At 37.9% G+C, this 14,631-nt stretch overlaps 1 protein-coding gene across 4 annotated transcripts in view; it reads left to right on the top strand.

The window, feature by feature from the left end:
• The window catches only part of SLC10A7 (solute carrier family 10 member 7), a 144,240-nt gene that overhangs the window by 87,685 nt on the left and 41,924 nt on the right, over positions 1-14,631 (top strand). For 3 of the 4 annotated variants that reach the window (XM_034064948.1, XM_034064950.1, XM_034064951.1), the window contains exon 6: positions 7,667-7,702. The exons of the other annotated variant lie outside the window; for it this stretch is intronic. In XM_034064948.1, the coding sequence (XP_033920839.1) occupies positions 7,667-7,702 (36 nt within the window). The remainder of the gene's footprint in view (positions 1-7,666; positions 7,703-14,631) is intronic. 4 annotated transcript variants of the gene reach the window in all.

Genomic DNA, 14,631 nt, shown 5'->3' on the forward strand with positions numbered 1-14,631 from the left:
AGCATAATGTTTACATTAAAAAACTGAAATGTACTTTGGTTTATATGTTGATGTTGGGTTTTTTTTTTGTACAGAAAGTGTTACATTTAAATAGTTTCAAATTATAATGAAAGCCGTAGAAAGACATAAGTAGAATCAATTTTGATAACGGTGGTATTTTTCTGTAGTATTTGTCCTAGCTTTGATATCAGATTTCTGTAATTTTTCAAGTAAGTTTCTGTTTTCTTCCATGCAACAGATTATCATGGCAGGAAAAGTTAATTCACAGTTTAGTTAATTCAAAGCTTATTGTGTTAAAATATATATTTTTTAAACCTTCCAAAGGAATAAAATATTGACTGCTACAGGGTGATTGGGTCCAGCTTACAAGGAAGGACAGAAGAGGTTTTAGGGGCGTTTTGTCTTCAGACATCACTGTTTTACATGTAGAACCCTTTAAAGTAAGACTGGTTTAGAGCATAAAAATTCTTTTCTCTTGTTTTAGGAAGGAGAGGTGAGAAGCTATTCCAAAAAACAGTGTCAGTTGAAGCAGAATGTTTGCTTAGTGTATTCCTTCCATTCCTGTGGTTCTGGTTTCTCTTTCTGTTACTCTGTACTCTTAAATGTGTTTGAAAATACGGGAACAGCTATGTGGCTAATTTAACAGTAAAGCTTAGATTTTAGGAGGCTTTTTCCCCTGGAAGGTCCCACAGCACCATCTAGTGTGCCATCCTTTCGTATTGCCAGATGGTTTTATGACAGCAGAGGTGCTGAGGCTGGCACTATTTACTAGTAAAGTCTTCTTAGTAATTAAAATTAGCATTTTCTGGTTACTCAACATAGATCCAAATGCAGGAGAAATTTAAATCCTTTTTAACTTTCTTCTGCAAGAAAAGAGACTTAAAAGTTAGTTGGAAAGATCATTTCTAAAATATGCATGTTACTGCATTTCTGGTTTTTACATATAAAACAAAGGAGGAATTGTGGTGCATCCTTTACACTGCACTAACATACCTTGCACCAAACATACACCCAAAAGCTGCAAGTTTATTATATCCTTATTAAATGTTAAATGCTTTATTGGGAAAGGGCCATCCTTACACCTACAGATACCATAATCCTACAAGTTGTGTCTTTCCTCCTCAACCCCACTGAGGTCATGGTATATGGTGTGGGAACCTGCCTGCATTGTACAAATGGCAGGATTGTGTCAAAGTGATTTTTGTGAAGATGGGGATTGCTCTGAAAAACATAAGGGTGTGAATGATTGAGAAGTTCCTTTCTCCATTTTATGCTGCCTCTAGGGAGGGTCCACCTAATAGCAGTTTATAAATTCAGTTCCTCTGCTGGCATACAGAATAATAGTGATCTTGTTCTCTGCTGACACCACACGAGAAATAAATTTGAATAGGAAGAGACAATGGTTTAATGAGCTGGAATTAGGAAAAGTATTGTGCACATGAGGAAGTTTTTAAAGATTCTCATTGAGGAGAGCGGTAAGGGGGAGGAAGGATGTTTTGAAGCGGGAATTATGGTCAGCAAACCAGCGGAAGAGGAAATTGGAAACGGAGCTATAGGCTTGCCAGTATCACTGGATGTGCTGAAGATATTAGCAAGGCAGCTGACTTCAATGTGTTGCAGAAGACAGAGACAGCAAAAAGTTGCAGGAAAGTATTACAAGTTTGCATGAGGGATACAGTTTGATCCAATTCCAGATACATGGGCAAAGGCCCTCCAAAATTTCCCTCAGTCACACACAGTGCTGCTGCAGTAGCAGGTGCTTGCAGCACTTGGGAAGTACAGCCAGAAGCGGTTTCCTCAGCAGCAGCCCCCCACCTATTTTAAGACCTATTCCACGCTCCCATCTAACTGAATTTCATTTAGATGTTCTTAAAATATTGCTAATACAGGCTATGATGTTTCAGGATATTTGATGAAAGCACTTATTTTTAACTGTGATTTAGACTTCTGATGTGTTTTGTACATCATCACAGATATTATTTCAGTATCACCTGCAAAGTCCCAAGAAGTTTTTATAATTCCTTTAAAACTTCAGGTGCTTTACTGCTGTGTTCTGAAATACGCTGTTGCTGTATAAGAACGTTTCTAATGTGTTGAAGATGCCCTCTACTGGCAAGTCAGGCAAACTAGGCTTGTGTGGAGTTTTACCTTCCTGAAATACTCTTCATACTTTTGGCTTAACTCTGAATATGATACTGGAAGCAGCCTTTGGCTGGTTATGCAGGTATGTGAAAGCCCTGTTTTGGCACTAGGAGTTGTTGTTTATATGATGTCTAAAATTAAGATTACTGCATAATAGCTGGGCACGGGACTATAAATCAAGTATATATATGTGTGTGTGTATATATGTATATATATGCTTTTATTCAAAAGGATGCATAATGTAGTATTACAGTAATAATCAACATATTACAGGGGTGTTGTGATGTGGCATTGTGGATCTGTGACCGGTCTGAGGGGTGAGGGTAGGGGGAAGTCTTGTTACTCCTTCATTTGAATAGATTTGGGAGTTGGCTTTGAGTGCTGTTATGGTCTTTACAATCTCAGTGGTGTTCTTGAAAGCACTGAACAATAAGCTCTTTGACCTTTAGAAGAGCACACTTTTTTCTTTTGTGATGGTACCAGATCTTTTGAGAACATGCCTTTATCTATATTTCTGTCAAAGCTCTCTCTTGCTCACAAACATACTGAATTCAGACCTAGAAGTACTTTTCTAGGGCCAGGGTTCTCATTTTGTAATGTAAAGCATTATAAAGTTGTCTGCAAATTTGTCAAAATAAAGAAAAAATCTTTGTTTATTTGGGTTTTTTTTTTGTTTGGTTGGTTTTTTTTGTGTTTTTTTTTTTTTTTTTTAGAAGAAACCACTATTCCAAGCTCAAAAGCAAGGAAACAAAAGATAAAAAGAAATAGAAATAATAAATGCTTCAAGATAAAGTCTCATTCATGTAAACAGAAAAACTGCAAGGATTTGTTTGTTTGTTTAGGGGGTGGGGACAGGCTGAGTTTCTTTGTTGTTCTCTTTTTACCAAAAAGGGCCTTTGGTGCTTGATATAAACCCTTGTGAGAAATGGTGCTGTACACAGATGAAGATTTAATTTCAGTTCCCATTCATGCTTGTTTTCTGATGAAATTATCCACAGTTCATAGCCATTTTTCTCGCACATTGCTCCATCAGTAGTAGTGGAGATGTTGCCCAGTTAACTTTTCACTGTTCAGTTTATAACACAGAAATGTTTACACTGGTACCCCTTTTTGTCCTGCTCTGTGGGAGCGTTCAAGAACATCTGTAGCTTTAAGCACAAGTAGATAATTGATTTCAGAAAGTACATGTTTGTTCAGAACCTTGATTACAAATCGTTAGTTTTCCTTTCTAGCCCTACCTCTTAAGATAAGTCGGATGTGGCTTTGGTTGAGGGTTGTTGGGTTTTTTTTCCGCTAGTAATTGCCACAAGCATGTCATACTGCTGACCTGTAAGAATGAAGAAAAATTGCATGGGAAATTTGTGTGTAAAGGAAAGGAAGGAAAGTTCACATGTATTTCATGCCTCATTACAATAATCCTTACTTGTCTTCTACCATGTGTCCCTCTGGATCTGTGCCCACCTTCCTCTTACTATTTGCATAATTTCTTTCTTAATGATTTGCCATCATAGTTTCACATCCATTATCTTACTTCCTTTTGCTGTCCAATTTGGCAATCAATTAAGTGTATTGATTCTACATAGTCTTTTGGAGAATAGACACCTTTTAATATCTGCTGTACAGCAATGCTGTACTGGGTGAAAACTGTGGAAAATCTCATAACATCTTTATCTATACAAAACAAGTAACAATTAAATGGATTTCCCGGTACATTCCTGCTGTTAAAGTGTACATTTGTACACGTGCTCCCACTCACAAACCTGTATTTAAGCTCCCTTAATTAAGACATGTTTCATGATCTTTAAAAACAAATGTGTTTACAGATATCTGACTATTCAGATTCCTATGTGGTATCAGTGTCTCAGGTCAGGCTGAGATTTTTTTTCTTCCGCTTCCGCTAGAATCATTGGAATGTATTCAGTCAATCTTTCACATCAGAGGTGTAAATGGATTTCTTGAAAGTTTTTCTGCTGCTAGGAAAGGGCAGTCACTTTACAACTCTGCCTCCATTGTGGGCACAGTTGGAAAGCTTAACACTCCACCCGAACTTTGAAGATGCTAAAACTGTGTAATGACCTTGCATTCTCAAGGGCAGATGCTCAGCTTCTGCTGGAAGTGCTAATCTACAATCTGTTTATCTCCATAGGCTATGTATTTGACAGTACTTGCCTGGAAAGCAAGGCAAGGAAACCTGTAGTCAAATTCAGTTACTCTTTCTTCTCTGATGGTGTTAGTGTCCAGTGGACTTAGAAGTTTTAGACTTATTTTAATTTTTAGCTTCCTTTATCCTTCCTTTTCAGCTTGTCAGTCTTAGAAAGCAACCACACTGCCAGTGTCAGAATACATCTTTTTGAAGCCTCTGCTAGTGCCTCAGCTGGACCATGAAGACTAACTTTTTTCCATCTTTTCTTTATTCTGATTGAATCAGATTATAGTTTTACCTTCAAAACACAAACAGCTCTTTGTATTTTCTATCAGTAGGCTTTAGACTCAGTGTGCTCTCTATATTATTATTCTTTAGTGGGTGTGAACTGAGATGCATCACATAATTCTTGTGAGTGTGTTGAGGAGCATGTTTCGAATGAAGACATAATGTGTTGAAGCCAGGTGGTGTGTGCAGAGAAAGGCAGTATCTGTTAGACAGATACAGTAGTCATGTAAACCCTTCTTCAGATCTGGAACAGAAACCTGAGTAGAAGGAGTTTGCACATAAAAGCATGTCAGTGTTTGCAGGTAACATAAAAATGAGCTTTACGTGCCAAAAGTTTGTTCTTTACTAACTCTGCTAGTCCGTCTGGTAAGAGATGTTCCCTCCCCTAACAAATCTTGCCTTGTTTGCCCTGTAAACCATCACAGTCACCAAAGCACTACTGACTGCTTTAATGTAATCTCTGTGGTTTTTCAAACTGGTGTTCCTTATCAAAATAAAACGTTAACATCAAATTTATCTGATTTGGCAACAGCATCTATTTTTTAATATGAACTTGTCTGTTCTGTTGGGTATTTGTTTAGCTTCCCAGAGGATTGTGTATGTGTTGCACATGTCAGAATTCAACCTTGTAAATCCTTTCTATGGTGAAGCAACGGGAAGCTTGCTTCTGATTATTAAGATCACTGGATTTAACAGTAAAATTTTGTAAAGAATTGCTAGAATTGACCTTTTGAATGCTAGTTTTTCAAGAAGCTTAGCCAGGAATCTATTTAGAATGTATACCATGATTGTCTTCCTCTCTGCTTGCAGAATTAGGAAGCAGTGTTATTGTCAAAGTAGTAATGTTTCCTTTTGTGATGTATGCTTTGATTTAGCAATGGCAGTTGCCCATTGTGTTAATATCACCATGCTTCTAAAGCAAATTTACACCAAGTCACAGGCCCCATGCCAAAGAGGAAGAACACCCTCTTTGTTTATCATCAAAAGAAAGGGAAAGGTCATTTTGTTTTTGTTTTATCTTAACTTTTTTTTTTTTTGTAATGTATAAAGGTGCTGTAAAATGTACTGAGGCGTGAAGTGCATAAGAAACGACTAATGGTGCTGAATCAATGAGTTCCTTCAGATTTAGAGAAGAGCTGGCAAAACTCACCAGCTGTCAGTGTATTCTCTTCTTCCTACACTCCTTTGTAGTCCAGGATGTTTTGGCGTATCACCTTCCACTCCATCCATGCTTCTCTTTGCTCATTGTGAAGGTCTGAAGGTGGAACTCTGCTGCAGGGGTGTTCTGCCATCCCAAAATTACAAGGTGCTTAGGGACTACCCAGACACTTGTGAAGTGTGGTTGCCAATAGAGAAAGGGGGAGAAAGGGAAAGTCTGGGTCATGTATTCTTAGTAGCAGTTCATACAGGTTGGAGTTGGGTTCTGATGAAGTGACTGTGTTGCATCTACATTAGACAGATCTTACTGTCAGTTCTTCCTTCTAAGCATCATGGATGCTACTGTACATAAGTATCAGATCAGCTCTTGGTACCACCTCCCTTCCTCAGCTTCTATTCTTCTACAGCTGGTATACTTGGACACTTGCATTTCTTCATAACTGTTATCTGCATTTTGGTCTAGGCCTCCCTGTAAACTGTGAGTGACTCCCTGAAGCAATTCTTATTGCTTCTACTTCTAGTCTTTCTAGTCTTTTATGATCTGTCTCAGCTGTGACATTTGCAAAAAGATAAATGATTATGGATAGCTAGGCTGTGGGGCAGTCAGATATGGCATATATTATTTATTTCAAAATATGTTTTTAAATCCTGCAGATCCTTCAAGTTGTACAGCTTAACTGTTTCCTCCTCAGTTCTTCTTGTCTGCTACCAGTTTTGGCATTTATTAGTTGCATTTTGTTTTAAGAACACAATAGGAAATCTCTGTGCCTAATGAGCTATCTGGACCTGTGACTTTTTATGGGTCCAGAAAGCAAATACAAAACTAGTCATGTAAGGTTTTTCTGTATATTAGCTTCCAAAAGATTGTTAAATGAAAAGCAGAGACAACTGCTTTTTTTTTGTTTGGTTGATGTTTTTGTTTTTGTTTTTTTCTTGGAACAAAAAACCAAACAGAAAATAAGCATCCTTATAGCTGAATGTGAGCAAGTTTTGGACTTCTGTCCATTGAACAATAAAGTTTGTGAATAGCTGAAAGACTAGTTTTTCTTGAGACATATATGGATGAAGAATAGTCTTGGGTAAGAGAAGTTCCGAGCAAGCTTTGTGAACTGGCATGCATTAAATGATAGAATCATTTTATTGAGCAATAATAAAATATTGAAGTCAGATGGAAGGATGGTGGGGAATTGCTGTTTGCAGCTCTGAAACTGATGCATGTCATGTTAACTCCCAACCCAAACAACTCATTTTAAGATTTGCTCTCATGAAAGTTAAAATCCTCTATTTTGTCCAATCATCAGCTTGAAACCTGTTCCTTGTCAGTAAAGACAACAAATCTTTTTGCTTGCGTCTGCCTGGGGGATGTGAAAAGCTGAGGTGGTCCTGTGTGATTAAATCAGATGAAAGACTTGCCTTCTACCAGTGAGACGCAAAGTCTAATCAAGTGAAATGAGTTTTGAGATCTCAGCTCATTTCCTTGGGGAATATCAGTTTACATTACACAGTCACGACACCTAATTCATCACGGTTGATGCGCTTTTGCTCAGAAGAGGACCTGGGACTGGGTAGCATGGGACTTCATCCCAAGTACCCCTCTAAGGAGGAGCAGCTTAGTCAAGTGAAGATACAGTACAGTGAGGGGAGAGCCTTAATATGATTTTTAAAACAAGTTATCTATATTTCTGTGTATCAGATCTTTCAGAATAGAGGGACTTAGGTGCAAAATGGAGAAAGCTAGTGGTAAAAAAGGGTAACATTTATAAAATGATCTGCATACAGATGTTAAAGAGCATACACCATGAAGAGCAAAGCTGAACTTATTGTTACTTAATTTCTATTACGTTGAAAGATGTTTTTATATTTCCAGGCACTAAGGTACAAGGAAATAGACTATTCTGCTTCCCTGACTAACAGACTCTTTTTTTTTTCTTCCAGGGCATTGTTATAACTCCACTTCTGCTTTTGCTTTTTGTAAGTATCTTGATTTTAAGATGTCTTTTTACTGGCTAATCTTGCATTTCTTACTATTTTTAAGATATTGCCCTGGGTTCAGCAGTAGCAGTCATTTTACTCCTTCTTAATAGCTGGTGCAGTGCTGTGTTTTCGACTCTCACCCTGAGAACAACACTGATAACACCGATGTTTTCAGTTGCTGCTCAGTAATGTTTACTCTGACCCGGGGCTTTCTGAGTCTCATGCTCTGCCAGGGAGGAGGGGAAGCTGGGAGGAAGCAGAGACAGAACACCTGACACAAACTAACCAAAAAGGTATTCCATACAACAGCACATCATGCCCAGTACATAAACTGGGGGCAGTCACCTGGAAGGCCTAGATCTAGACCAGTGCTCAGGTCAGGCTGGGTATCTGTCAATGGGTGGTGAGTGGTTGTATTCTCTTCCCTTGTTATTTCTTTTATCATTATTATTATTGGTGGTAGCAGCAGTGTTTTTGTGTTATACCTTAGTTACTGGACTGTTCTTATCTCAACCCATGGGAGTTACATTATTTTGATTCTCCTGCCCATCCCTCTGAGAGCAAGGGGAGGAAGCAGGGGGAGTGAGAGAGCAGCTGCATGGTTCTGGGTTGCCGACTGGGCTTAAACCATGACAGTCCTTTTTGGTGCCCAGTGTGGGGCATGAAGGGTTGAGATAACGACAGATCTGATCAGAGTGTGTCTAATTGTATTTGTGATAAGCATTCATTGTTTTGGATTAATAGTCACTTATCACAATGCTGATTTATTGCCTCTCAAAGTTGTTTCTCTTGATCTCAGAGTTTCAGCATCTTGTACCTTACTTACAGCTGGTATTTGCTGTGTTAGTGTTCATCATCTGGGGGGTCTGGGCTAAGGTTCTTGTTTCGTTGTACTTCATGGTAATGACTTGTAATACAGTAGACTCATTGATCATTAAACTGATCTGGCTTGCGTTCCCACTGTGGTCACCACCTCTGTACTTTGGGAGGTATATAATAGAAGTGTTTAGGAATTACACATCTTTTTTCCCCTCCTCGGGTTGTCAACCTGTGAAGGAGACATTCCCTTACTTTCCCATCTCCTCTACCAGACTGTTTACAGCATCATTTGAGAGTTCTGAAGGTTTTGAATTGCCTTCGGGTACCCTTGAGACCTGCCTACTGATTTTGATGGGGATCACAAAATTTGGGTGATTTAACAATGCTTAAATGACAAGGAGAACTTTTCTGGTCAGTATTTGAAATAAGCTGTCTCCCAGAAAGACCATCAAAATGTGGTGCAGTGGATGCAAACACTACCTGTACTTCGTTCTAAGATGACTAAATGCCGTTGTTCTGCTAGAATTATAAAGCCATGTGCTATTAGTCAGGCTGGCTGTCTGAAATACAGACACTTGCCAAGTAAGCTGATTACTCAGTTGAGAGATCTTTAGAAAGCTTTCATGTGCAGGAGCTGGACAGTATTGTACTGATCCAAAATGGATGACAGGCCAATTGGGAAAGCATTGTTCAGATAAACAGAGCTGTGCTTTTGGACAACTAAGCCCATGGGTATTTTCGTGGTGAGGTTAGTGAGAGAGCACCAGCAGCAAGACACATTACCGGAGCCCTTGTGTACTGCTAAATGTGATCCTGCTTCCTTTCTGTTAGTTCAGGATTTCTTTTCCAATCATTAGTCTTTAGTCAGGGCCTTGTTCCTTACATTTCATGGTAGAAGAAAAAGGAAAAGACCAGGTTTTATCTTCATACTGTATAAAGGTATGGGTAGTAATCAGTATACAACAAAGATGCTTTAACAGATGGGTAGTGGTGCTTTAAGTCCCCTGTCAGGAAGTCTTGGTGCTTGAGGATTTGGTAGCATAAATGATAGGGAATAGTGCAGATTGCCAAGTGGGGAACATGGCTTTGTGAAGAGCAGGGGAATAGGCTGAAGCACTTCAACGATTTTAGCAGATGTATACATTGTCTTTCATGTTCATCTTACTAATTGCATTATGTGTAAGCCAGCACACTGGAAAGGAGGGCATGCGAGAAGTTAGTCTGAAACAATTTGTAAGTGGCATACAAGTGGCATACTGTTTGTGGTAGGGATGCTTAAGCAGCATATGTACTGTACACAAATATAGCAGTGTATACTAAACTGGGATAAACAGTACTGTGAGAGTGACTGTAACATTATCAACTACTGCTTCACTAAAGCTGTGTGGGAAGATCCTTATTTTACTATAACAAATTGTAATTCATCTGGTGTAGCTGTGTTTACACAAGAACTGCTTTGACCATATTGTGTATATCAATGCACACTAGCAAAGTCTTCTTGATATACCTGGGACGATAGACTTACTGTAGGTTGAAAAAGGTAACTACTCAAAAAAGAAAAAAAGTGGGGTTCATTATTCTTGCACTGAATTTGTTGCTATCCTATTCCCTCCTGTATGAGACCTGTTTCTTCTATAGGCATTCATCCAGAGACTTGTGCCTTTGTTTCTAAGTGACCGAAACTTCAGCTTTTTAAACTTTTTTTCACTGGCAACTTTCACCCTGCTGTACCTCACTGAGGTTTGGTGCTTTACATAGCCCAAAGGGGTAGTTTCTTTAGAAATTGAACTGTTAAGGAATGATCTGCATACCTTTTTAAGCAAAGTAAAGATCTTTCCTTTGGTGACTTTATGGGCAGGTAACATGGTACTCTGTCCCCTGAGTTGCAGTTTTCACTGCTACTTCTCAAAAGGGATGGTAAAATTTTGTGTGCAAGAACAGGAAGGCAAAGTGGGTGCCTCTGTTCTTCCTAGCAGCACTGGAGACACTTGTATGAGAAGTGTGTGAAATGCACATTAATTGTTGTGCAGTGAGTAATTTAGTCATGCAACTTAGCCTTAAGGCTTAGTTAATAAAGATTTGGAATTTTCAGGTTTCAAAATAAAAGCTGCATTTACCTCAACAGTAGCTGTGCTGGGCTTCTGAACACCATTCAGGGACCTTTGAAACTAATGCCTTCAATGAATTTCAGTTTCTAAGTTTGGTACTCAAGCACTAGCACTTCCAGGGTCATACTATGGTAGTCTGAATGCTATACTGTATTAGTGATCCTATTTGTTATCTCCTGGTGCACAGAGCATGAAATACCCTTAGTGCTGCCGGAAATAAAATCCATTCCTGTCCCATTAGTTTGGTTTTGTTATATAGCTTAACTTGCAGTAGCAGTTATGGTTTAAATTTTGCCCTATGTGCACCAGAGGATAAAATGTTCTGAACTGCCTTTTCTGTTCATAATTGCCTAGTAATGTAAATATAAGTTGTTTAAATAATATTGATAAAGGCATGTTGAAGCTTATTATAAATAATGCATTTAATGCAAATAATTTTTCATCTTAAATGAATGGAGTTGAACATAAGATTGTCAGTTACATTTCTTAAAAGTGCTATTCTACTATGAGACACCAGGTGTAAAGCTTACTCAAAAGAAGCATTCTAAAAGGTTCTGATGGATTTAACGAAATCTTAAATACTGTGCACGTAATTACTAGACTCTATCCTTGAGAGGATTCACATCTAGACTTTAAAGAATAGCTGCCTTCACCACAGATTCCTCTGATTAACATTTTACTTAGGAAGCTATTGAATCTGTCTTCCAAATGCATTAATCGGCAATATCATCATCCTCATGTTAACCCTTATTATTAACAGTTAATATGTTATATTCTCAGCAAAGCTGTTATAAATGGGCAGTGTCCCATAAACTGTGTGTAATTGATTACAGTTCATATATGCGGTGAGCAGGAGTGTTGAAACAAAGTGCTGTAAGATACCTCAGTTTCAAGTTAACTCAGGGTTCACATTTCTTTGCACCGTTCTGCAGTATTTCATTAGTGATGGTTAGGAGGCTGTGTACCAAACCATTCAGAGGAGGATGCTGTCCATCTTCCTCGTCTGGTCATGTACTTAGCTGAAACCAAAGGTAATTGATCATGAAATTTTTTTAAAGCAGATAAGTAAGTTTTATTTTCTTAAAGGTTTTTTTTTTGGGGGGGGGAGGGGGAGAACCACATCAACAATAAATTGAGGTGTAGACTAAATTTTTTGCTTTTGGAAATAACTATATTATTATCAATAAATAATGACTACAAATAGGTTAAGTAATGCCTGAGTTAGTTATTCAGGTATGACTGTCCATCTTCGCTTATATGACTTGTTCTCCATGTTCAGTTATTTCCTTTAGTAATTGTATTAACATTTTATGATTTGTAGTAACAGTTCATGATTTGAATTCTTAAGTATGGTGCATTTGAGCACATTTGCATTACTAAAAGACAGTTAAACAAAAGATGTCATCATACTGTGAAGATAATAGTTCTGTGATCTCTTCAATAACCTCGAGATGTCAGCACCTTTTTATGTTTCATCTGAAATACACAACTTCAGGAGCACTGCACTGTGAAACACTTGTAGCTGTATCATCTCACTTACATGTCCTTAGATTGTTATGAAAAACAGAAATATATATGAATGCAGATTTATTTTAATTGATGCCTCAGCAAGGCCATGTCACTTGGATTTGCCCTGGAAGCAGAATGAGCATAGGCATTGTACTACCATGTAAGAGGATAATACAGAGTGACCTTTTTTGTGTGAACAAATCACACAAGCTTATGATTTTGTTGATTGCATCCAATATCAAAATACAAGAAGTCAGTCATCCACACACCTGTTGGAACCAAATGTGATGCTGTGGTTTTTATGGCACAGTATCCCAGCCTTGCCACCTTCTTGGTATTGCCCTTGCTGCTGAGGCTCAGTGCCTGACCTATATGGACTTGTTAGTAGCAGGAAGATTTGCTATCAAGGTAACGTGTCAAGGTCTGTGAATCTATATAACTTTATTGAAAGCCATCAATGTTAGAGATAAGTATTTTACATTTTTATGTACTTTACATTCTTTAGAAGCATGCCTGCAAAAGGGTTAACATGGAACATTAAACACCCAATGCAAAATTCATGTGTATTTTTAAAAATTGTTAAAGTCCTGCATGGAACCATCAGACATCGCTCCCAAGTTTGCTCTTTTACCAAGGATGAATACTGTGATGTTTATGTCAAAATGGAATCTTCTATGGCTTTATCAGTTTGCTTCTTTTCTTGATTTATTCAGTCGTATTTTGTTTTCTGGTACCCTGGTACCCTCTCAAATTTCTTAATATTATAGTAGGTGTTTTTATGGTGGCATTGTAGTGATGCCATAAGTACTGGAAAGGAGCACTGCTGAAACAGCTCAGGAGTAGACAGGAGAAGAAAATGCTGTGCAAGTGTCACAGAAAAAAAGTGAAATAAAATTACTTGTGACTAAGGTCATGAATGAAACTAAAAGTTGATTGAAATACTGCAGTTAAAATCTTTCCCATAGTGTCACAATCCTGAAATTAAAACATCATTTAAAAAGTTATTTCTCAATTTTTTGCTACGTCTTCTCCAATTCCATGTATTTCAGGTAAATCCTTTTATTAAAAGGAGCTGTAATACATTTTTTTTAACCAGGATTTCTACACACTATGCCTTGTTCTTCCTCTCTAGCACTTGGTGCATGAGAGTCTATATCAGTCAAATGAATCGTTAAATATGCAAATATTTTAGTAGCTGGAAGGCCATGGAAGTTGATAAGGAAGTTGCAGCTAATGGATTTCACTAGTATGTGACAAAAGGCTGATTACTGTGAGGGGAGAAAGCAGCATAGCAAATTAGCTATTAATAGATCAACTCCTTCATGGGGAAGATTTGAAGTGCATCGTTATTCCTGCCTGATTATTTACCTCACCATTTCTTTTCTCTTTAATCATTAGGAAGACAAAATTCTCTGATCCAAATCCTTTACAAGTAACTAGAACTTTTTAATGACTGCTATGAAATTTGTGCTTGATAATTTTATTCCTTTTTCAAATTCACCTTTTACTGTATCCAATACACTTGGATACAAATTGTATTGGATACAAATTGAACACAAATAGCAGTTAGAGAATAAGGAGAGGGCTCTCCCTCTTCCTGACACAAAATACTGTAAATTTGCCTAGGTAGAATTTAATGTTTCTGTGGAAGACTTTCTTTTCTACAATGCTAGAGGAGCCTTTTAAGTACACATCCTGCTTCTACATGGCAGAAGCTAATTACATGTCTGTATAGGATCATACAACCAAGATACCAGGAGGGTCCTGTCCTGAGTCACCCAGTCTGCCTTTTTCCCTTCTGTGCAATTCACCTCAAAACTGAACATGACCCAGATTATTTTTACAGCTATAAATCAGCAGTTTGATTCTGTGATGTCTTTCAACCGTTTCTTGCAGTGATTCAGTTTGTTTGCCTATGAAGAGAGGTTCATTTTTAGGTATGGGGATTATTATAGTGAGGAGGGCAGCCAAATATAATCAGACATTTTAGCATAATGCTAATTTTGGTGCAATGTAGATCATCTAGGTGGTTTAAAAAAACAAAACAAATTATTTTATGACAGCAAATGGAACACAGAACTTTGCTTGATCCAACTAAAACCTGAGTAAAATCATGTTTACTCATTCAGACAGAATAGTTGCATTTATGTATGTGTAGGTAGGTTTGAGTAACATTTATATCGAGCTATTTGTTTCCTCTGTTCCTCAGTTTACACTTCTCCTTCTCAAAGCGGATGTGACAAACATAGCCAAAGGAAGTTTGGAACCCAGGCAATGTCTGAGAGTCCATGGGGCATTTTAGTTTGTGATCCTGATGTGTTTGCATACTACAAATGTTGAGGCAGTCGTGGTCAAATTAGCATTCATTATCTTTAGCCTTTGTGATTCCTCATGGTTAGCCACTGCATTTCTAGAGTTAAAGTCTTTTTATTCTGTGTGATTGAGAAGTTCCTGCCTTCTCTTTTCTTCAGCTGTTGTCTTCTGTGTCTT

The sequence above is a fragment of the Melopsittacus undulatus genome, chromosome 7 (assembly GCF_012275295.1).
Source record: "Melopsittacus undulatus isolate bMelUnd1 chromosome 7, bMelUnd1.mat.Z, whole genome shotgun sequence".
Classification (NCBI taxonomy): Eukaryota; Metazoa; Chordata; class Aves; order Psittaciformes; family Psittaculidae; genus Melopsittacus; species Melopsittacus undulatus.